This window comes from Plecotus auritus, assembly GCF_963455305.1.
Source record: "Plecotus auritus genome assembly, chromosome: 3".
NCBI classification, from domain to species: domain Eukaryota; kingdom Metazoa; phylum Chordata; class Mammalia; order Chiroptera; family Vespertilionidae; genus Plecotus; species Plecotus auritus.
Genome location: NC_137772.1, coordinates 205882235 through 205903917, shown reverse-complemented (window position 1 = coordinate 205903917; position 21683 = coordinate 205882235). Strand labels below are relative to the sequence as shown.

Sequence of the window (21683 nt, the reverse complement as noted above, 5' to 3'; positions counted from 1 at the left end):
CCCTCCCTCTCATTTTTACCTGGTTGGCTCCCTTTTGTCACGCAGCCACCCACTCTGTTTCATCAGTATGTTTCATTGTCTTTCCAACTCATCTCACTCTCTGAAATGATCTGATATTTGTTTATTGTTTATTGCCTGCCCCACCCCACATACTCTAGGGCTTGGCATATACACTGAGTGGCCAGATTATTATGATCTCTGAATGCATAATAATCTGGCCACTCAGTGTATATCCTATATAATAAAAGGCTAATATGCAAATTGTCCCCTCGACCAGGAGTTCAACCAGCAGGCAGGAGTTCAACCAACTGCCCATGTCTCCTCCCCCTGGCCAGGCTGGCCGGACCCCACCCATGCACGAATTCATGCACTGGGCCTCTCTCTCTCTCTCTCTCTCTCTCTCTCTCTCTCTCTCTCTCTCTATATATATATATATATATATATATATATATATATATATATACACACACACACACACACACACACACTGAGTGGCCAGATTATTATGATCATAATCTGGCCACTCAGTGTAGATGCTCAATATGTATTGCTCAGTGAACTTCACCTGGGACTCCTGTCCGCTGGAACTCTTCATTCTCTCTTTTACCCTCCACCTGCCTTTCCTCTCTTTCTTCCTGCCCTCCCTGATCTCTGCCCTGGGATCTGTGCACAATGCTTTCAGCTGAGTCTCTGCTCACACCCACGCCCCTCCAGACAATCATCCTTCATCCCCTGCACTATTACTATCATTAGCCTGGCACCCCTGCCTCCCGGAAGGAAGCCTGCTGTTTTGACCAGCATCTGCAGCGGCTGCCCTCCTGCTTGTCTGTCCCTGGCAGTCCTTCATTCCAAGGTCAGAACAGCAGTGAGTGAGCCATCCTCCTTGTGTCTCCCAGTGGGAAGACAGCGCACATTGGATGTGAACCGTGCCATGTGAAGCAGGTCCACAAGTCACACCATCACCTGGGCCTCACTGAGCCCCAATGCATCCTGAGGATGTGCAGTAAGAGGACTCATTATGCGATCGGTGTGGGCCAGATTTATTCATTACCGGTTACACTGAGGACTTTGGGTCATTATCAATTATTTCTAGTATTTTTGATTCACTCATTCATTCAGTGGCTCCTTTTTGTTTATTTATCCTCACCCAAGTATGTATATATATATATATATATATATATATATATATATATATATATATTGATATTAGAGAGAGAGAAACATTGATGTGAGAGAGAAACATCTATCAGCTGCTTCCCATAAGCACCCCAACCAGGGACTGAGCCTGGAACCTAGGTATGTGCCCTGACTGAGAATCGAACCCATGACCTTTTGGTGTATGGGATAATGCTCCAACAAACTGAGCCACCTGGCCAGGGCTCAAACACTCTTTTTCAAACACCAACTACATGCTGGGTACTGTACTGGGTACTGTACTAAGGACTGGGGATACAGTGGAGAGCAAGAACAAAGCCATCACTGTCTCCCTGGAACTTAGAGTCTAGTGAGGGAGACAATGAAATACAGTGACAAATGTGTTTTCAGGTAATTTTAAGACCTTCCAACACTCCACAGTTTATAAATTCTCTCCCTATGTCTGGTTCTTTATCATTATCTCTGGGGTCACTGGGAGGTGCTGGTCTTTGTCAAGGTAAATTCCTGTCTGTTTCCTGTCCTCCAATGCCCAATATCCTTCTGAACTCTTCTCACTCTCAGCTGATGATCTTGCTTTCTGCTTTTCAAAGAAAATAGATGCAGACAGAAGAGAACTTCCCATTTCTGCCACCACATCCCATCCCACCTCTCCTTCTGGGGGGATCCCAGGCCTTTTCAATCACCAAAGTCTTCACTCCAGGGATTGTCCCTACCTCTCCCCAGCATCACTCCTCCTCTCTACTTGATTATTCCCAGCAGCTTGTAAGCATGCTGTAATTTCTCACAGCTGAAAACAAACCCTTCTTAGCTCCATGTTCCCTCCAGTATTTGCCCTTCTCTGTTTCCTTGTACAGCAAAGCATCTCAGAAGATGGTCTCCATTCATCATCTTTTCCACTTCTCCCATTCCTTCTCTTTCTCTTTTATTAACTTAAAATTAAAAAAAAAAAAATAGCCCTAACCGGTTTGGCTCAGTGGATAGAGCGTCAGCCTGCAGACTGAAGAGTCCCAGGTTCGATTCCGGTCAAGGGCATGTACCTTGGTTGTGGGCACATCCCCAGTGGGGGGTATGCAGGAGGCAGCTGATCAATGTTTCTCTCTGATCGATGTTTCTAACACTATATCCCTCTCCCTTCCTCTCTGTAAAAAAAATCAATAAAAATATATTTTAAAAAAATATTGATCTTATAAAGGATGGAGAGAGGGAGGGAGGGAGGGAGGGAGAAAGTAGGAGGAAGGGAGAGGGGTGGGGAGAGAGAAACATCGACATGAGATAGAAACATTGACCAGTTGCCTCCAGTATGCACCCTGACCAGGAATCAAACCTACCACTTTCTTTCTTTTCTTTTTTTTTTTAAATATATTTTATTGATTTTTTACAGAGAGGAAGGGAGAGGGATAGAGAGTTAGAAACATCTATGAGAGAGAAACATCGATCAGCTGCCTCCTGCACACCTCCCACTGGGGATGTGCCCGCAACCAAGGTACGTGCCCTTGACCGGAATCGAACCTGGGACCTTTCAGTCCGCAGGCTGACGCTCTATCCACTGAGCCAAACCGGTTTCGGCAAACCTACCACTTTCTTAAAAAATATCTTTTATTGATTTCAAAGAGGAAGGGAGAGGGAGAGAGAGATAGAAACATCAATGATGAAAGAGAATCATTGATCGGCTGCCTCCTGCATGCCCCCACTGGGGATCGAGCCTGCAACCCAGGCATGTGCCCTGACCTGGAATCAAACCTGGGACCCTTCAGCTTGCAAGCCAACACTGAGCCAAACCAGCTAGGGTGAACTTACCACTTTTTGTTGTATGGAATGTTGCTCCAACAAACTGAGCCACACCAGTCAGGGCTTAACTTAAGCTATTAAAATTTTGTAATTCACTATTTTGAATGCATAATACATTCACATGTGCAAAAAGGTTTTCAATATATTAAAATGTATATAATGAAAGTTCTCATTCTCACCCCCATCTACTATCTTTCCAGTTCCCATCCCTGCCCTCAATGTGACTAATTTCTGTGTATTCTTCCAGAGTTTCTTTATGCATATACAAGCAAATACTGTAGTAATATACATGCTTATTTCCCCATGTATTTCACATAAAAGCTGATATACTATGTATACTGTTCTACATCTTTCTTTTTTTAATAATAGTGAGTCTTTTTTTTAAATATATATTTTATTGATTTTTTACAGAGAGGAAGGGAGAGGGATAGAGAGTTAGAAACATCGATGAGAGAGAAACATCGATCAGCTGCCTCCTGCACACCTCCTGCTGGGGATGTGCCCGCAACCAAGGTACGTGCCCTTGACCGGAATCGAACCTGGGACCTTTCAGTCCGCAGGCCGACGCTCTATCCACTGAGCCAAACCGGTTTCGGTTACTCCCAGTCTTTCTTAACCCACCCTGTCAGGCTTCTGCCCAAACTGCCCTGCTGAAATTCTTCTTGTCTAGGTTACCTGTGACTTCCATGTTTCCAAATCCAAAGGTCAGTTGTCCGTGTCATTTTACTTGGTGATCAGCAGCCTTTGGTACAGGTGATCACCTCCCCTTCTAGAAACACTTTCTTACCTGACTTTCATGTTGCTACACTGTCCTGAATTTTGTCCTCCCACACTGGGTCCTCCCTCTCTTTCACTAGTTCCTCTTCATTTCCCTGATTGCACATCTTGGCTCTCTTCTCTATCTGAGGTCACACCCCAGGGAATCTCATGCAGTCTCTGGGTTTTAAATATCCTTTTTACTGATTATTCCTAAATTTTTATCTCTAGCCTAGCCCCTTCCCTTAACCCAGAGTTGCAAACCTGCCCCTTCCTGAGTGCTTCCTCTCTTAATAAATGGCATCTCCATTCTTCTAGTTGATCAGAACAAAAACCCTTAAGTCACCTTTTTTAAAAATATATATATTTTATTGATATTTTACAGAGAGGAAGGGAGAGGGATAGAGAGTTAGAAACATCGATGAGAGAGAAACATCGATCAGCTGCCTCCTGCACACCTCCCACTGGGGATGTGCCCGCAACCAAGGTACATGCCCTTGACCAGAATCGAACCCGGGACCCTTCAGTCCACAGGCCAACGCTCTATCCACTGAGCCAAACCGGTTTCGGCTTAAGTCACCTTTTAAAAAATATATATTTTTATTGATTTCAGAGAGGAAGGAAGAGAGAGAGAGAGATAGAAACATCAATGATGAGAATCACTGATTGGCTGCCTCCTGCATGCCCCCTTTTGGGGACCAAGCCCACAACCCAGGCATATGCCCTGACCAGGAATAGAACCAGTGACTGCTTGGTTCCTGGCTCGAAGCTCAACCGCTGAGCCACACCCGGCTGGACCCTCAAGTCATCTTTTTATTTTTAATGTCTACAGCTGGCTAGTGTCTTCTTAAATTTAACTTTGTTATCTTTAAATATACATTTATTTATTTTATATGCAAATATAATTTTATATATGTAAAATATGATGCACAAGATACTATTATATATGTTACTTATAAAGTGGAAAATTTAAATGAATGTCTGTGAATCTACCACCCATCCCAAGGACTAGAAAGTTACCAATAACTTGCACTATGTGGTTCCCCCATCCCCCCATCCCCCTGCCTCCTCTTCCTGTAATCACTACCTCTCCAATTTAAAAATGTATTCCACTTTTAAAAAATACAGTTTTCCTGCCGAAACCGGTTTGGCTCAGTGGATAGAGCGTCGGCCTGCGGACTGAAAGGTCCCAGGTTCGATTCCGGTCAAGGGCATGTACCTTGGTTGCGGGCACATCCCCAGTGGGGGGTGTGCAGGAGGCAGCTGATTGATGTTTCTAACTCTCTATCCCTCTCCCTTCCTCTCTGTAAAAAATCAATAAAATATATTTAAAAAAAAAAATACAGTTTTCCGGCACTCAGCATTCAGAAACGCAGAAGCAGCCACTAGCCCGACCTGTAGCTCCATTGCCCTACTGCGACACCTCCCTCCTTGGCAGTTCCCGAGACCCGACCCAACCATACTATTTATATCAACAACCTCAACGAGAAGATCAAGAAGGATGAACTGAAGAAGTCCCTGTATGCTATCTCTCCCAGTTTGGCAAGATCCTGGATATCCTGGTGTCACGGAGCCTGAAGATGAGGGGCCAAGACTTTGTCATCTTTAAGGAGGTCAGCAGTGCCACCAATGTCCTGCATTCCATGCAGGGTTTCCCCTTCTACGACAAGCCTATGCATATCCAGTATGCCAAGACCGACTCGGATATCATTGCCAAGATGAAGGGCACTTTTGTGGAGCTGACCGTAAGCGGGAGAAGAGGAAGCCCAAGAGCCAGGAGACCCCAGCTGCAAAGAAGGCCATGCAGGGCGGGGCAGCCACTCCTGTAGTGGGGGCTGTCCCGGGCATGCCGCTGATGACTCAGGCGCCCCGCATCATGCACTACATTCCAGGCCAGCCTCCCTCCATGCCGCCCCCTGGCATGATCCCACCTCCAGGCCTCGCACCTGGCCAGATACCACCGGGGGCCATGCCCCCACAGCAGCTTATGCCAGGGCAGATGCCACCTGCTCAGCCTCTTTCAGAAAACCCACCAAATCACATCTTGTTCCTCACCAACCTGCCAGAGGAGACCAAAGAGCTCATGCTTTCCATGCTTTTCAATCAGTTCCCTGGCTTCAAGGAGGTCCGGCTGGTCACAGGGCGGCACGACATCGCCTTTGGGGAGTTTGACAATGAGGTTCAGGCAGGGGCTGCTAGCGATGCCCTACAGGGCTTTAAGATCACCCAGAACAATGCCATGAAGATCTCCTTTGCCAAGAAGTAGCACCTGCCAAAACCGGTTTGGCTCAGTGGATAGAGCGTCGGCCTGCGGACTGAAGGGTCCCGGGTTCGATTCCGGTCAAGGGCATGTACCTTGGTTGCGGGCACATCCCCAGCAGGGGGTGTGCAGGAGGCAGCTGATCGATGTTTCTCTCTCATCAATGTTTCTAGCTCTCTATCCCTCTCCCTTCCTCTCTGTAAAATATTAATAAAATATATTTTTTTAAAAAAGAAGAAGAAGTAGCACCTTTTCCCCATGCTTGCCCCTACCTCCTGTTTGGGGGCCTTTTCTCTTCCCCTTGGCTCAGCCCCCTGAAGGTAAGTCCCCCTAGGGGGCCTTCTTGGAGCCACGTCTGTGAGTGAGTGGTCACACAGCATTGTACCCAGAGTCTGTCCCCAGACATTGCACCTGGCGCTGTTAGGCTGGAATTAAACTGTTTTTTATGTTTGATTTTCTACAACAACAACAAAAATACAGTTTTCCACAAGAACAGACATATAGACCAATGAAATAGAATAGAGAACCCAGAAATTGACCCAAGCCACTATGCCCAATTAATATTCGACAAAGGAGGCATGAACATACAATGGAGTCAAGACAGTCTCTTCAATAAATGGTGTTGGGGAAATTGGACAGATACATGCAAAAAAATGAAACTAGACCACCAACTTACACCATACACAAAAATAAACTCAAGCCAAAACCGGTTTGGCTCAGTGGATAGAGCGTCGGCCTGCGGACAGAAGGGTCCCGGGTTCGATTCCGGTCAAGGGCATGTACCTTGGTTGCAGGCACATCCCCAGTGGGAGGTGTGCAGGAGGCAGCTGATCGATGTTTCTCTCTCATCGATGTTTCTAGCTCTCTATCCCTCTCCCTTCCTCTCTGTAAAATATCAATAATATATATATATATATATGTATGTATATATATATAAAAGAAAGCAGCTATCATTATAAAAAATAAATAAATAAATAAACTCAAAATGGATCAAGGACTTAAACATAAGACTGGAAACCATAAAAATACTAGAGGAATCCACAGGCAGCAAAATCTCAGACATATGCCGAAAGAACTTCTTCACTGATACTGCTCCTAGGGCAATGGAAACTAAAGAGAAAATAAACAAATGGGACTACATCAAAATAAAAGCTTTTTCTCAGCAAAAGAAACCATCAACAAAACAACAAGAAAGCCCACTGCATGGGAGGACATATTTGCCAATGTTATCACCGATAAGGGCTTAATTTCCAGCATTTACAGGGAACTCATACAATTTAACAAAAGGAAGATAAACAACCCAATCAAAAAATGGGCAACAGACCTAAATAGATACTTTTCGAAAGAAGATAGAAGGAAGGCCAAGAGGCATATGAAAACATGTTCAAAGTCACCAATCATCTGAGAGATGCAAATCAAAACGACAATGAGGTATCATCTCACACCTGTCAGAATGGCAATTCATCAACAAATCAACAAACGACAAAGTGCTGGCGAGGATGCGGAGAAAAAGAAACCCTCGTGCACTGCTGGTGGGAATGCAGACTGGTGCAGCCACTGTGGAGAACAGTATGGAATTTCCTCAAAAAACTAAAAATGGAACTCCCATTTGATCCAGTGATCCCACTTCTAGGAATATATCCCAAGAAACTAGAAACACCAATCAGAAAGGATATATGCACCCCTATGTTCATAGCAGCACAATTTACCATAGCTAAGATTTGGAAACAGCCTAAGTGCCCATCAGCAGATGACTGGATTAAAAAACTGTGGTATGTCTACACAATGGAATACTACGCTGCGGTAAAAAAGGAGTTCTGCCCTAACCGGTTTGGCTCAGTGGATAGAGCGTCAGCCTGCGAACTGAAGGGTCCCAGGTTCGATTCCAGTCAGGGCATGTACCTTGGTTGTGGGCACATCCCCAGTGGGGGGTGTGCAGGAGGCAGCTGATCAATGTTTCTCCCTCATCGATGTTTCTAACTCTCTATCCCTCTCCCTTCCTCTCTGTAAAAAATCAATAAAAAAAAATATATATATTTTTAAAAAAGGAGTTCTTACCATTTGCAACAGCATGGATGGAACTGGAGAGCATTATGCTAAGTGAAATAAGCCAGGCAGAGAAAGATAAATATCACTTGATCTCACTCATTTATGGAATATAATGAACAACATAAACTGATGAACACAAATAGATCCAGAGACAGAGAAACATCGATCAGACTATTAAACCTCAGAGGGAAGGCAGGGGAGGGTGGGGGTAAGAGGGAGAGATCAACCAAAGGACTTGTATGCATGCATATAAGCCTAACCAATGGACACAGACAACAGGGGGGTGAGGGCATGAGGGGAGGGGATGGGGGGGTAAGGGGGGAATAAGAACACATATGTAACACCGTAATCAATAAAGAAATTTAAAAAAATACAGTTTTCTCACAAATGGATGTAAGCTTAAACAATAAATACGTTGTTTAGTCTTGCTTACTTTCAATATAATAAAATTGTATATTATAATATAGTATTTGTATTATATTATATTACATGTAACACTCTGGTATATGTTTGTTTTTTCTTTTTTTAAAAAAAATATGATTTTACTGATTTTAGAAAGAGAGGGAGAGGGAGAGAGAAACATGGGTGATGGATTTATGATTTTTTGCTATTATAAATATTGTTGCTATGAACATTATTTCATTTGTCTCCTGTATATGTGTGAGTTCTTCTTGAGTATATATCTATCAGTGAGACTGCTAGGCTGTGAGATATAAGAATAATCATCTTGCCGAAACCGGTTTGGCTCAGTGGATAGAGCGTCGGCCTGCGGGCTGAAGGGTCCCGGGTTCGATTCCGGACAAGGGCATGTACCTTGGTTGCGGGCACATCCCCAGTAGGAGGTGTGCAGGAGGCAGCTGATCGATGTTTCTCTCTCATCGATGTTTCTAGCTCTCTATCCCTCTCCCTTCCTCTCTGTAAAATATCAATAAAATATATTTTAGAAAACAAAAAAGAATAATCATCTTTTTGTAATGTACATGATTATCTAACCATTATGCTGTACACCTGAAACTAATACAAAATAATATTGAATGGAAAAACAAGTAATAATCATTTTTGAGAAAGAATGCCAAGTTGTTATTTTTTCAATGTACACTCCTACCAGCAATACTTGAGTTATCTACATTCTCTCCAGCACTTGTATTTTTAGACTACTTAATTTTTGCCAACCCACAAGTATCTCATTTTGTTTTATTTGGCACATATCTGATTATTAATGCAGTTGAACATCTTTTCATATGCTTATTAGCCTTTTGAATTTTCTCTTCTGGGAAATGCCTGATCATTTGGGTTGTTTGTATTTTTTTAATTGATTTGTAGGCGTTCTTTATATATTCTGGATATGAATCTTTTGTCAGTTCTATATGTTGCAAATATTTTCTTCTTTGTGAAGATATTAGTGACCTGTTCTTTGACTTTTTTCATTATGTACAGATGCTTCTTGGCTTACAATGGGATTATAGCCCCCATAAACCCATTGTAAGTAAAAAAAATATTGATAACTGTAACGGTGAGCCAAGGTGTTTTTCCGGGATCATGTCTCTCGATGCTGAAGAATGAGCTATGCGGACCAGAAGATTTAAGCAAAAGTGTGGAAAATTTATTACAGTCAGATTCAGACTCCCCGCAAGGGGACGGGAACCCAATAGTGGAATGCTCCTTAAAGCCTTGTAGTCCAGGGGTATATATTTGCTACAAGCCTGCTCTATGTCTACCTATGTTGTCACCTGATTGATCCCCTCAATTGTTTTTGCCCAGCAACGGACCTAAACTTTCCCTGTTTTTATGTGTTGCTTTTCTGTTCCTATGCTGAACTTTCTCTGTTTCTATGTGTTCGTCTATCTTGTTTATTGCAGGCCCTCCCTTGTTTTCCCATGCCTCCCGCTTTGAGTCCAGAAACATTTTATTATTTCTACTTGATTGCTTCCTGCCTGTTTCACCTGCCTTTGTTTTCCACTGGACCCCTGCCCCATCTGCCTGCATTTCAAGTTAACCTTCTCAATATCTGCAAGTTGAAAATGCATGCTCAGCCACAGTGGCTCAGTGGTTGAGTATTGACCTATGAACCAGGAGGTCATGGTTCAATTCCCAGTTGGGGCACATGCCTAGGTTGCAGGCTCCATGATCCCCAGTATGAGGCATACAGGAGGCAGCTGATCAATGATTCTCTTTTATCATTGACTAGAGGCCCAATGCATGAAATTGGTGCACAGGACGGGGGGAGGGTTGCCTCAGCCCAACCTGCACCCTCTCCAATCTGGGACCCCTTGGAGGATGTCCAACTGCTGGTTTAGGCCCGATCCCTGGCCTAAACCGGCAGTCGGACATCCCTCTCACAATCCAGGACCAGTGGCTCCTAACTGCTCACCTGCCTGCTTGTCTGATCACCCCTAACTGTCCCCTCCCCGCCAGCCTGGTCACCCCCTACTGCCCCCCCGCTGGACTGGTAGCCCCCAACTGCCCCCCCCTGCTGGCCTTGTTGCCCCATGCAGCCTGCTGTTCAATCATTTGGTCATCCCTCACTAACCCCCCTGCTGGCCTTGTCATCCCACACAGCCTGCTGTTTGGTTGTTACTGTGAGGGTGTCCTGACAATTTGCATATTACCCTTTTATTAGTATAGATGTTTCTATCTCTCTCTCCCTCTCCCTTCTTTTCTGAAATATATATATATATATATATATATATATATATATATATATATATATTTTTTTTTTTTTTTTAAATAAGAGGCATTTACTACACCTATCCAGCAGAACATCATAACTTAACCTAGCCTACCTTTAAATGTGCTCGGAACTTACATTAGCCTACAGTTGGACAAATACCTTGAGTTTCATCTTGAGTAATTGCCTTCCTCTTCTCACCAGAAGCAGGAGACACAGATGAGAGTTTTGTACATATGATGTGATGTGAGAACACAAAACATAATATCCAAAAACATGGGCAACAGATAACACTGTAAAGTATTGGTTGTTTACCCTTGTGAAGAGAGAGAAAGAGAAACATCAATTTGTTGTTCCACTTATTTATGCATCCATTGGTTGCTTCTTGTATAAGCCCTGACTAGAGATCGAACTCACAACCTTGGCATATCGGGACTACGCTCTAACCAACTGAGCTACCTGGCCAGGGCTAGGATCTACTTTTAATATGGAAAATTGGTTTTCCTAATCTCATTTATTAAACAGTCCCTCCTTTCTGCCTGATCTGCTTTGCTAATTCTGTTATATATCAAAGTTCTATATATACATGGATCTGTTTCTGTCAAGTTTTAAAAACCTGCACCAATAACACACTTTCTTAAATCCTACAAATTTAAAGTAAATGTAGTTATCTCTTGGAGCAAACACCACCTTGCCAATATAGTCTTCTTCAGGAGTATTTTGCCACTTCTTGGTCATTGCTCTATTTTAGAATCAATTTGTCAAGTTCAATAGGATTTTGGTTGGAGCTGCATTGAATCCAAAGTCCAATTCAAGACAAATTGACATATTTTTTACATTGAAACTTCTTATCATGGATTTGGGATATCCATTTATTTAGGTCTTTAATGTCTTTCAATGAAGTTGTATAATTTTCTGCATACAGATAATGTACATCTCCTGTTTTATTTCTTCCTAAAGTATATACTTTATTGCTTTTCTGTTATGGTAAATGATATTTTTAAGATTACATTTCGAATTGTTTTTGCTGGAATATAGAAATGCAGTTGATTTGCAATAATGATTTTAGAGCCAACTACCTTGATAAGCTCTCTCTTCTGTACAATAATTTTTCTATAAACTTTTTGAATTTCTACAATCATATCATCTGCAAATATAGCAGTTTGCTTTTTCCTTTCCAATATCATGGCTTTAATTTCCTTTTCTTGTGCTGGCTTTCGCCTTTAATACAATGTGAATACAAGTAGTAATAGCTGGCATCTTTCTTTTGTTCCTGGCTTTAAAGGAAACACTGCCAGTGTTTTCTCAGTAAGAATGGTGTTTGCTGTAGTTTAAAAAAATTACTTTTAGCCCGGCTGGTGTGGCTCAGTGGTTGAGTGTTGAACTATGGTTTGATTCCTGGTCAGGGCACATGCCCAGGTTGTGGGCTTAATCCCGGTAGGGGGTGTGCAGGAGACAGCTGATCAATGATTCTCTCTCATCATTGGTATTTCTACCTTTCCCTTTGCCTGCCTCTCTGAAATCAATACAAAAATATTTTTAGAAATAATAAAATAACTTTTATCAAGTTAAGGAAGTCCCCTTTTATTCCTAATCTGTTAAGAGTTTTGTCATGTCTGCATGTTGAACTAAATGCTTTGTAAAGCTCACTTTTATTTTGAAATATAACACATAAAGATAAATGCAGAGCCCTAACCGATTTGGCTCAGTAGATAGAGCGTCAGCCTGCGGACTCAAGGGTCCCAGGTTCGATTCTGGTCAAGGGCATGTACCTTGGTTGCGGGCACATACCCAGTAGGGAGTGTGCGGGAGGCAGCTGGTCGATGTTTCTCTCTCATCAATGTTTCTAACTCTCTATCCCTCTCCCTTCCTCTCTGTAAAAAAAATCAATAAAATATATTTTTAAAAAAAGATAAATGCAAAAAGACATAAATATAAAATATAGAATACTTATAGAGGGAATAGTTGTGTAACCATCATCCAGGCTAACTAAAAGAACCTGGCCAGTATTCACAAAGGATTTGTGTGTTTCTTCTCTGTCATACACCATTTCCTCCTCACAGAGATAAGCAGTATTCTGACTTTCATAGAAATCACTTCCTTGCTTTTCTTAACAGTTTGCCTATATCTGTGTACATTATTTAACAATATAGTTTCTTTTGTCTGCTTTTGAAGTTATATATGTATGTATATGTAATAATACTACTGTATATATATTTGTTATATACATAGGAGTGGAATTACTGTATTATATGGTGTATTCCTTTTTATTAGATAATGCTAAACTCTTTTCCAAAGTGATTTAACCACTTATACTCCCATTAATTGTATATCAGGGTTTCTCTTGTTCCATATTCTCATCAACACTTAATATTTTCAGACGTTAGACTATTCTGGGACATCCAGTGGTATTTTATTATGGATTTAATTTGCAATTCTTTGATCACTATGAAGTTGAGCACCTTTTCATATTTTGTTGACCTTGTGGATTTCCTCTTGTAAAGTGCTATTTCAGATCTTTAGTTCACGTTTATAATTTTTATTGTTAGGATATTTTTTTCCTATTTATTTGAAAAAGTTCTTTATAAATCCTGAACACATCCTTTGCCAGTTATGTTACTAGAGGCCCGGTGCATGAAATTCATGCACTGTGGGGGGTTGTCCCTCAGCCCATCCTGCACCCTTTCCAATCTGGGACCTCTCGGGGGATGTCCGACTGTCTGACATCCCTCTCACAATCCGGGACTGCTGGCTCCCAACTGCTTGCCTGCCTGTCTGCCTGATTGCCCCTAACCACTTCTGCCTGCCAGCCTGATCGATGCCTAACTGCTCCCCTGCCAGCCCAATCGCCCTCAACTGCCCTCACCTGCCAGCCCAATCACCCCCTACTACCCTACTCTGCTGGCTCGATGGCCCCCAACTGCCCTTCCCCGCCAGCCCGATGGCCCCCAACTGCCCTCCCATGCCAGCCTGATCAACCCCAAGTGCCTTCCCCTGCTGGCCCGATTGCCACTAACTGCCCTCCCCTGCAGGCCTGGTTGCCCACAACTTCCCTCCCCTGTCGGCCTGGTCGCCCCTAAATGCCCTCTCCTGCAGGCCTGGTCCCCCAAACTGCCTTCCCCTGCAGGCCCAGTTGCCCCTAAATGCCCTCCCTGGCTGGCCTGGTCGCCCCCAACTGCCCTCCTTTGCCGGCCATCTTGTGGCAGCCATCTTGTGATGGCATAGCGCAACCATCTTGTGACAACATGGGCACAGCCATATTGTGACAACATGGCGGTGGCCATCTTGTGAATACATGGGGGCCGCCATCTTGTGATGACATGGGCATGACCATCTTGTGACCACATTGTGCTGGCCATCTTGTGACCACATGGGGTGGCCATCTTGTGAGGGTGTTATGGTCAATTTGCATATTATCTCCTTATTATATAGGATAAGTGCTTCCTTCTATTCTGTGGCTTGTCTTTTGATGAACAGATGTTCTTGATTTTAATGTAGTCAAATGTATCAATCTTTTCCTTTATGGTTAGTGTACTTGAATATTTCTTATGAAATATTTCCTTATCCTGAATTCATGTATATATTTTTCTATATTATCTTCTAAAAGGCTTTTAATATTCCTTTTACGTTTGTTTTGTTTTTATTGATTTCAGAGAGGAAGGGAGAGAGAGAGAGAGAGAGAGAGAGAGAGAGAGAGAGAAACATCAATGATGAGAGAGAATTATTGACTGGCTGCCCTCCTGAACGCCCCCCGCCCTCTTGGGGAAACCCAGGCATATGCCCTGACTGGGAATTGAACCATGACTTCCTGGTTCTTAGGTCGACACTCAACCACTGAGCCACACTGGCTGGGTTGTCTTTTACATTTAATATATCATATAGTGGGGGGTGATTTTTTTGTATGGCTTAAGGTAGGGGTTTGTTTTATTTTTTCATATAGATAATTGTCACAGCACATTGAAATCTGCTTCCTTTCTCTCCTGCTCAAAAGTGCAAACTCGCCCTAGCCAGTTTGGCTCAGTGGATAGAACGTTAGCCTGCGGACTCAAGGGTCCCGGGTTCGATTCCAGTCAAGAGCACATGCCTGGGTTGTGGGCTCCATCCCCAGTGTGGGGCATGCAGGAGGCAGCCGATCAATGATTCTCTCTCAGCATTGATGTTTCTATCTCCCTCTCCCTCTCTCTTCCTATCTGAAATCAATAAAAATGTATTTTTTAAAAAGTGCAAACTCTCATAAATCAACTGTCTATATATTTGTGAATCTGTTTCTGCCTATGTATTTTGTTCCAGTGGTCAATTTATCTATCTGTCTTGTGCCAATACTATACTACCTTAATTATTATGGCTTTGCAATTATGTCCTGGTATCTGGTAAAGCAAGTCTTTTCACCTTGTTCATCTTCAAGAGGCTATTATTGGCTTTTTACATTTTCATGTAAATTTTAGAATCGGTTTGTCAGTTCCACACATTCACAAAAAAGCCTGTTGGTATTTTCATTAGGATTGTACTGAATCTATAATCCCTTTAGGGAGAATTGACTTCCTCATGATATTCTCAAACCCAAAAGCTTTTGGTGTATGAGAGGACACTGAACCACCGCGCCAGGGCTGATCAAGACTTGTTAAACACAGTCACTTGATACCTGCCTGAGACCAGACGCTCCCTCTGCATTTAGAATCTAGCCAAGGCCCACAATAAAGTTTTATTAAAACAAAGCAGAAAAAAAGGAGCCCGTCAGTCTTTCCTCACCAACCAATCAGAGAGTAGAATGCTTATGTCGTTCACAGGCGCTTCAGCAGTCGAAAGACGGGAAAGGGACACGTCCCGCCCCGAACCCGCCTGGTAAGAGCGGAAGTACGGCCGGAAGTCAGCCATAGAGTTTAGCCGCCAGAGCGACCCTGAAGGGAGGTGGCAGGAAAGACTCGGAACAGCTGCCGGAGGTGACGGAGCGGCGGCCCCGCCCGGTGATCTGGAAGGCGAAGCTTCAGGTAGCGGCCCGCAGAATCTAATCGAGGGTACGACGCGGCAATCTGCGGGAGCCCACAGTCTCTGAGCGGCCTCTTTAAGGGAGGGGGCGGAGCCACGTGGAAGGATCGTGAGGGTGAGGTCACGTGGTGGGGGGCACTTGCGGGGCACCAGTGGAGATTAGAAGGAGCGTTGTCGTTGGGGTAGACACCATGTGACACCCCTTCCCCCACTGCATCCTGTGCCTTGGGGTTCAATGGGGTGTACGTGGTAGGGCTTGGGATTAGGCCCAGGGATGTGGGGGGAGGGCAGACTGGGCGTGGCAACCCTGTCTCAGTCAGACATCCTTCAAGGTGTGTCGGATTTGACGAGTCCTAGATCCAAGTTTTAGACAGCTCCATCTCTGATTCCTCATTGCAGAAGGGATTCTGTGCCTCTGCAGTCAGCCCTAGCCCTTGTGCTTCTTATCCTCCCAATGCCCAGGGACCTCCAGCTTCACATCCTCTTTCCTTGCAGCTCCAGACATCCTGAGCCCACGTCCCCCCAGCTCAGTGCAGCCATGAGTGCCGAGGTGAAGGTGACAGGGCAGAACCAGGAGCAATTTCTGCTCCTAGCCAAGTCTGCCAAGGGGGCAGCGCTGGCCACACTCATCCACCAGGTGCTGGAGGCCCCTGGTGTCTACGTGTTTGGGGAACTGCTGGATATGCCTAATGTTAGAGAGGTGGGTTCCTGGCCTGGATAGCCCACAGGGAAGCTTGGGGCTAACGTTTGAATTAGATGGGTGGGCAGGGCTCACTTTGCAACCCCATAACCATTCAATTGAACAATATTAGGATGATGATTAACTGGCATCTTGCAGGAGTACTGCACAAGTAAACGCTTAGTTTCCCTTTGAGGATGAATGACCTGTGAAACCCAGTATTTTTTATTTTTCTTTTTAAAAATATATATTTATTGATTTTAGAGAGGAAGGGAGAGAGATAGAAACATCAATGATGAGAGAGAGTTATTGATGGGCTGCCTCCTGCATGCTGCCCGCAACCTGGGCATGTGCACTTGACTGGAATTGTACCTGGGACCCCTCAGTCCACAGACCAACGCTCCATCCACTGAGCCAAACTGGCTAGGGCATATTTTTTTATTTTTAAGCAAAAGAGCATGTGATTGAGAATAGGAGACTAGATTCCAGCTTGTCTACCAATGTAATAGCTCTTAATAATCACGTCACCTTGATTAGGTCACTTTTATTTTAGGGTCTCAGTGTTCTCTTTTAAAAATGGAGCTGTGCCCTGGCCGGGTAGCTTAGGTTAGAGCTTGTCCCGATATGCCATGGTTGTGGGTTTGGTCCCTGGTCATGGCAAATACAAGACTCAACCAATGAATGCATAAATAAATGGAACAACAAATAGAAAAAAGAAATAAATAAAAAATGGAGCTGATACTGCTCTTCACCATTGCTGTAGAAATCAGGTGAGATTATTGGAAAGTGAAAAGTCTGGTACAAATGGAAGGAATGAATGTGAAATTGGCATACCCTGTTCTCCCCACCCCCCTTTGCACCATATGCAAATTCACTTAAGTTAGATCATATAGAAAGCATCTTTTCCCCAAAACATGTGGCAAGGTGCTAGAAACACAGTAGAGAGAACTGTTCACACAGAAGTGGTAGAGTTAAGAGTTTACAATCCACAGTGGGTAGATTGCCAAGATGTATGAAACCAGCCCAAGTCCTGAGCTGCTATGACTGGTATGTGGGCAAACTGTGAATTAAGTTGTCAATGGCCAGTGATTGAGTCAGTGGATTTAACCTTTTGGGATTACTCTGTGGTATAGAGAAAACTGGCTGCCTTCTTCCCCGGCTTTCCCCTGCAATGGAACTAAGCAGAGTCAATCAAGGTGAAGAAAAGTATTTATTGGATGCCTGTTTAGCACTCTGCTGGTTGTCTGGGAATGCCAGGAAAGTAAAAGACAACAGTACTTCTGAAGCTTACATTTCAGTTAGAGATCAGATGAATGGATATACATATACAAATCATTTATTTAGCAAGTTATTTATTGAGAGAGACAACTACTGATGCTTAACTCTGCTTGACCTAAGAGGGATACCAAAGACTGGGCCTGTCATCTTGTTGAAGAGAAAGATATTCTTAGGTAACAACCTTAGGCAGGTTTTGATTAAGTGTCAGAATGAGTGACCAGTGATAGGAAGAGACTCGGAGATCTGGGTGGGCTGGCCTGGGTGGTGAAAGCCTAGTGAAGCAGGTCTGAAGCAGAGGCCACAAATTCCAATGGCTGCCTAGGCCATGCAGCTGTTAGAGATGAGTGAGGCTGAGGCAGGAGTCCGGTGAATTGGAGAGTATAGCAGACTGCCTAAAGAGAATCAGATTTACAAATATAAACACTAAATTTACAAATAAAAAACACCATTTGCAATGTCTGGTGTGTGTGTGTGCGTGTGTGTGTGTGTGTGAAATACTGAACACTGAATGTTCTCAACTCTGAATTTAGGGTAGGAATTGGAGGCTATGGAGGCAGAGGGCATTGTGATGGGGGCGGGGGGAGTAGTATAAACAAAGGACTTAGAGATGGAAATGAGGCCTTCCTATGGGGAGAGTGATCAGAGAGGCAGAGTTCCTTTCAGTGAGCCGTGAGAGCTAATGGAAGGGAATGATGGGGCCAGAAAGTGGGATTCAAAGCAGGGTAAGGCTGGGAGAAGGGTGAATAGAGGCCCTTCCTGTCATCTCTTCCCTCATATTCTTGCAGCTGGCTGACAGTGACTTCGCTTCCACATTCCGCCTGCTCACGGTGTTTGCTTATGGGACATATGCTGACTACTTAGGTAACCAGAGGGGCTGGAGCTCGGGAGTAGTGGGGGTGGGAGGAGGGCAATTTCTGGAGGGACTTAAGAGAAATTCCCGAGATATCCTACTTAGATCCCTTAGATACATGGGGTCAAGGTCAAGGCCTGAAACAGCATGGAAAACTTGAAAAAAAATGCAAGAGACAGGCTAGGGCCTAGGCCTTCCCACAAAAAGGAAATCAGGATTTCCTACTTTGTCCTTTTTTCCCAGCTGAAGCCCGGAATCTTCCCCCACTCACAGAGGCTCAGAAGAATAAGCTTCGACACCTATCCGTCGTCACCCTAGCTGCCAAAGTCAAGGTGAGTGGCAGTCCCCCAGTCATGAGCCACAGAGCATCCTTTTGTATGTCCCTTCACAAGGGCCATCTGAAGGGAATTTGTACTGGGACAGCCTTTGATACACTGTTGCTTCTTCCTGCCTTCCCCTCCACATTCTTCCCAGATCTGTATCTAAACTCCATCATCTGCAGCCATTTTAGGCTGAGTATTTTTCTCTTAGTTGTCTGTTTTGTTTTTATTTTTCAATCAACTTAAGTTCCATCTTTTGTGTGTGGGGTCAAAATAGCAACTGGGATGCCACTCACTGTTTTACAAGGATCACCCTCCTTCCCACTATAGAACGGCCCATGCATACAGCCACGCTCAGAGCTGGAAACAAGGCTCTCTCTTCCGGTGAAGTGCTAGACTTCTATGGCTAGAATAAGAAATATATAACCAGAAGTGTTTCTGTATTCCATGTTAGGTTTGTTTTTTTGTTAAATATCCCCCTCCTGTCCATTTGCACTCTCCCAATCATTACTAGATTCTCCCATCATTCTAATGATTTTACTTAAATCAGGCTGTCTTTTGTGAGAAGCCTGTTTGGAAGTATACTGAGTATAAATGGTAACAGTAACTCTAGACCTCTCCCACACCACATGCTTCCATTATGTCAAGCTTCAAGCTGATCTTGAGCAGGTCTGTATGCTACCCTAAGCTTGGACAGAGGATTAACACCCAGGCAGATAATCACTTTCTTCCTCTGGTGTGAGAGGTAAGGGTGGTAGGAGAGCACAAGTCGTATATTTTATTTAAAATAGCCCTTCCCATGCTGTTATTTTTCAGGCAGTAATACTTTTATTTTGTGTTAGAACCAACCTTTTAGAAGAAATGATTTGGGAATAGGAGTGGAGGGTAGGCAGGTGAGCCTAGGCGGGGGAAAGGAGTGAAGAATCTTGGAAGTCCTCTATGGCAGAACCTCACAAATCCCAGCCCAACCTCCCCGGCTCCAGTGTATCCCATATGCAGTGTTGCTGGAGGCCCTTGCCCTGCGTAATGTGCGGCAGCTGGAAGACCTTGTCATAGAGGCTGTGTATGCCGACGTGCTTCGTGGCTCCCTGGACCAGCGCAATCAGCGGTTGGAGGTTGACTACAGCATTGGACGGGACATCCAGCGCCAGGACCTCAGTGCCATTGCCCGAACCCTACAGGAGTGGTGAGACCTGTGTCTTGGCACTGTCTTTTCTCTTTCACCCCACGCAAGGGAGAGGTGCTTTGGAGGGTGAGGGCTGGGCTGCAGAGTTGGAATTCAAGAGGATGAAGGGAAATGAGCTCGTTCCTTCTGAGAGAAGACAGGAGTGGAGGGGCTTGGGAGGCAAGCAGGAGATGGTGTCCTTAGTATCATAATTGGGGGAGGGAAAGATGAGTTGTACTCGACAGGATCCTCACTGGGAGGTTGGTTACCTTAGGCTGGATTCAACCCAGTCTGTAACCAACACTGTCCACAGGTCCTGGGCCTCTTCCACTTCTGCTTTCTCTTTGTGTCCTTGTCTAACTTTAATTAATTAGTACACTTTTTTTTCTCTTTAGCAGCCCCTATCCCATTTTATTTATTTATTTTTTAATATATTTTGATATTTCACAGAGAGGAAGGGAGAGGGATAGAGAGCTAGAAACATCGATGAGAGAGAAACATCGATCAGCTGCCTCCTGCACACCTCCCACTGAGGATGTGCCTGCAACCAAGGTACATGCCCTTGACCGGAATAGAACCCGGGACCTTTCAGTCCGCAGGCCGATGCTCTATCCGCTGAGCCAAACCGGTTTCGGCCCCCTATCCCATTTTAGTTTTGAGTTCCTACTCCCATCTTGCACATCACTCCGTTCACTTCCCTATACCTCTCTTATCCTACCTGAGTGTCCTTCTGGCTCCTGGGAATATTGTTGCAGGTCGTTTCCAGATGCCCTGGTGAGAGTTCCTAACTCAGACAAGGGTTTGCATATCAGGATCTAGGGTTCTTTCTGCGTCTGTTTATAGTGAGCCTATGATCACAGCTCTCTTCTGCTGACACCTCTCCCGATTCCCGCAGGTGTGTGGGCTGCGAGGTAGTGCTGTCAGGCATTGAGGAGCAGGTGAGCCGTGCCAACCAGCACAAGGAGCAGCAGCTGGGCCTGAAGCAGCAGATTGAGAGTGAGGTGAGCTGGCAGGGGAGTGAGACAAACCCAAGCTCCTTCAGCCAGGGCCAGCTGTCAAATGCAGAGGGGTTTGGACAACGGCTGTAGCAGACAAACAAGGTGGGCAGGACTGACAGGTTCTGGTACCTTCCTTGTTATCCCCCACTCCTTTCATCCTGGTAGGTCGCCAACCTTAAAAAAACCATTAAAGTTACAACAGCAGCAGCAGCCGCAGCCACATCTCAGGACCCCGAGCAACACCTGACTGAACTGAGAGAACCAGCTGCTGGCACCAACCAGCGCCAGCCCAGCAAGAAAGCCTCAAAGGGCAAGGGGTGAGCCAGTGTGGCAGGAATTGCTCGCTTCAGGGGTGCCTTGCTTTTTCTTCAGAGACCTGGCTGCCTTCACTCCCTTTAGTCATTTGCAGGGGGTAGGGAATGGGGGGAACCTTCAGAGATTAGGGGATTCCTTGCAGCTTCTCTCTCTTTCTTCTCCTTGCCAGGCTCCGAGGGAGCGCCAAGATTTGGTCCAAGTCGAACTGAAGGGACTGTCGCTTTTTTCCCCTGGGGATACAGGGTCCCAGCTGCCTGCCTGCCCCTTAGGAGTCCTCAAAGAGCCTTCCTGTGCCCCTGGCCAGCTGATAATTCTAGGTTTATGACCTTTCATCTCTCTTCTTCTCTCCCCCACCCCCAAGCATAGATCACACCTTCTCTAGGGAGGAGGCAAGTACAAGTCATGTTTTGTTGGTA

At 44.6% G+C, this 21683-nt stretch overlaps 1 protein-coding gene and 1 pseudogene across 5 annotated transcripts in view; both read left to right on the top strand.

Moving 5' to 3' along the window:
- The window catches only part of LOC308244319 (U1 small nuclear ribonucleoprotein A-like), an 8427-nt pseudogene extending 2462 nt beyond the window's left edge, over window positions 1-5965 (top strand). Inside the window, exons 2-3 of the transcript in view lie at window positions 3614-3647; window positions 5138-5965. The product of the transcript in view is annotated as a U1 small nuclear ribonucleoprotein A-like (transcript). The remainder of the gene's footprint in view (window positions 1-3613; window positions 3648-5137) is intronic.
- The window catches only part of COPS7A (COP9 signalosome subunit 7A), a 24442-nt gene extending 2759 nt beyond the window's left edge, over window positions 1-21683 (top strand). For 2 of the 4 annotated variants that reach the window (XM_080661288.1, XM_080661286.1), the window contains exons 2-9: window positions 15464-15664; window positions 16158-16362; window positions 18405-18480; window positions 18713-18801; window positions 19773-19975; window positions 20850-20955; window positions 21118-21269; window positions 21437-21683. In XM_080661288.1, coding sequence (XP_080517414.1) covers window positions 16201-16362; window positions 18405-18480; window positions 18713-18801; window positions 19773-19975; window positions 20850-20955; window positions 21118-21269; window positions 21437-21476 — 828 coding nt within the window. In that variant the 5' untranslated portion in view covers window positions 15464-15664; window positions 16158-16200 and the 3' untranslated portion in view covers window positions 21477-21683. Of the gene's footprint in view, window positions 1-15463; window positions 15778-16157; window positions 16363-18404; window positions 18481-18712; window positions 18802-19772; window positions 19976-20849; window positions 20956-21117; window positions 21270-21436 lie in introns of those variants that run through there. The other 2 variants (XM_080661289.1, XM_080661287.1) reach the window with 2 other exon arrangements.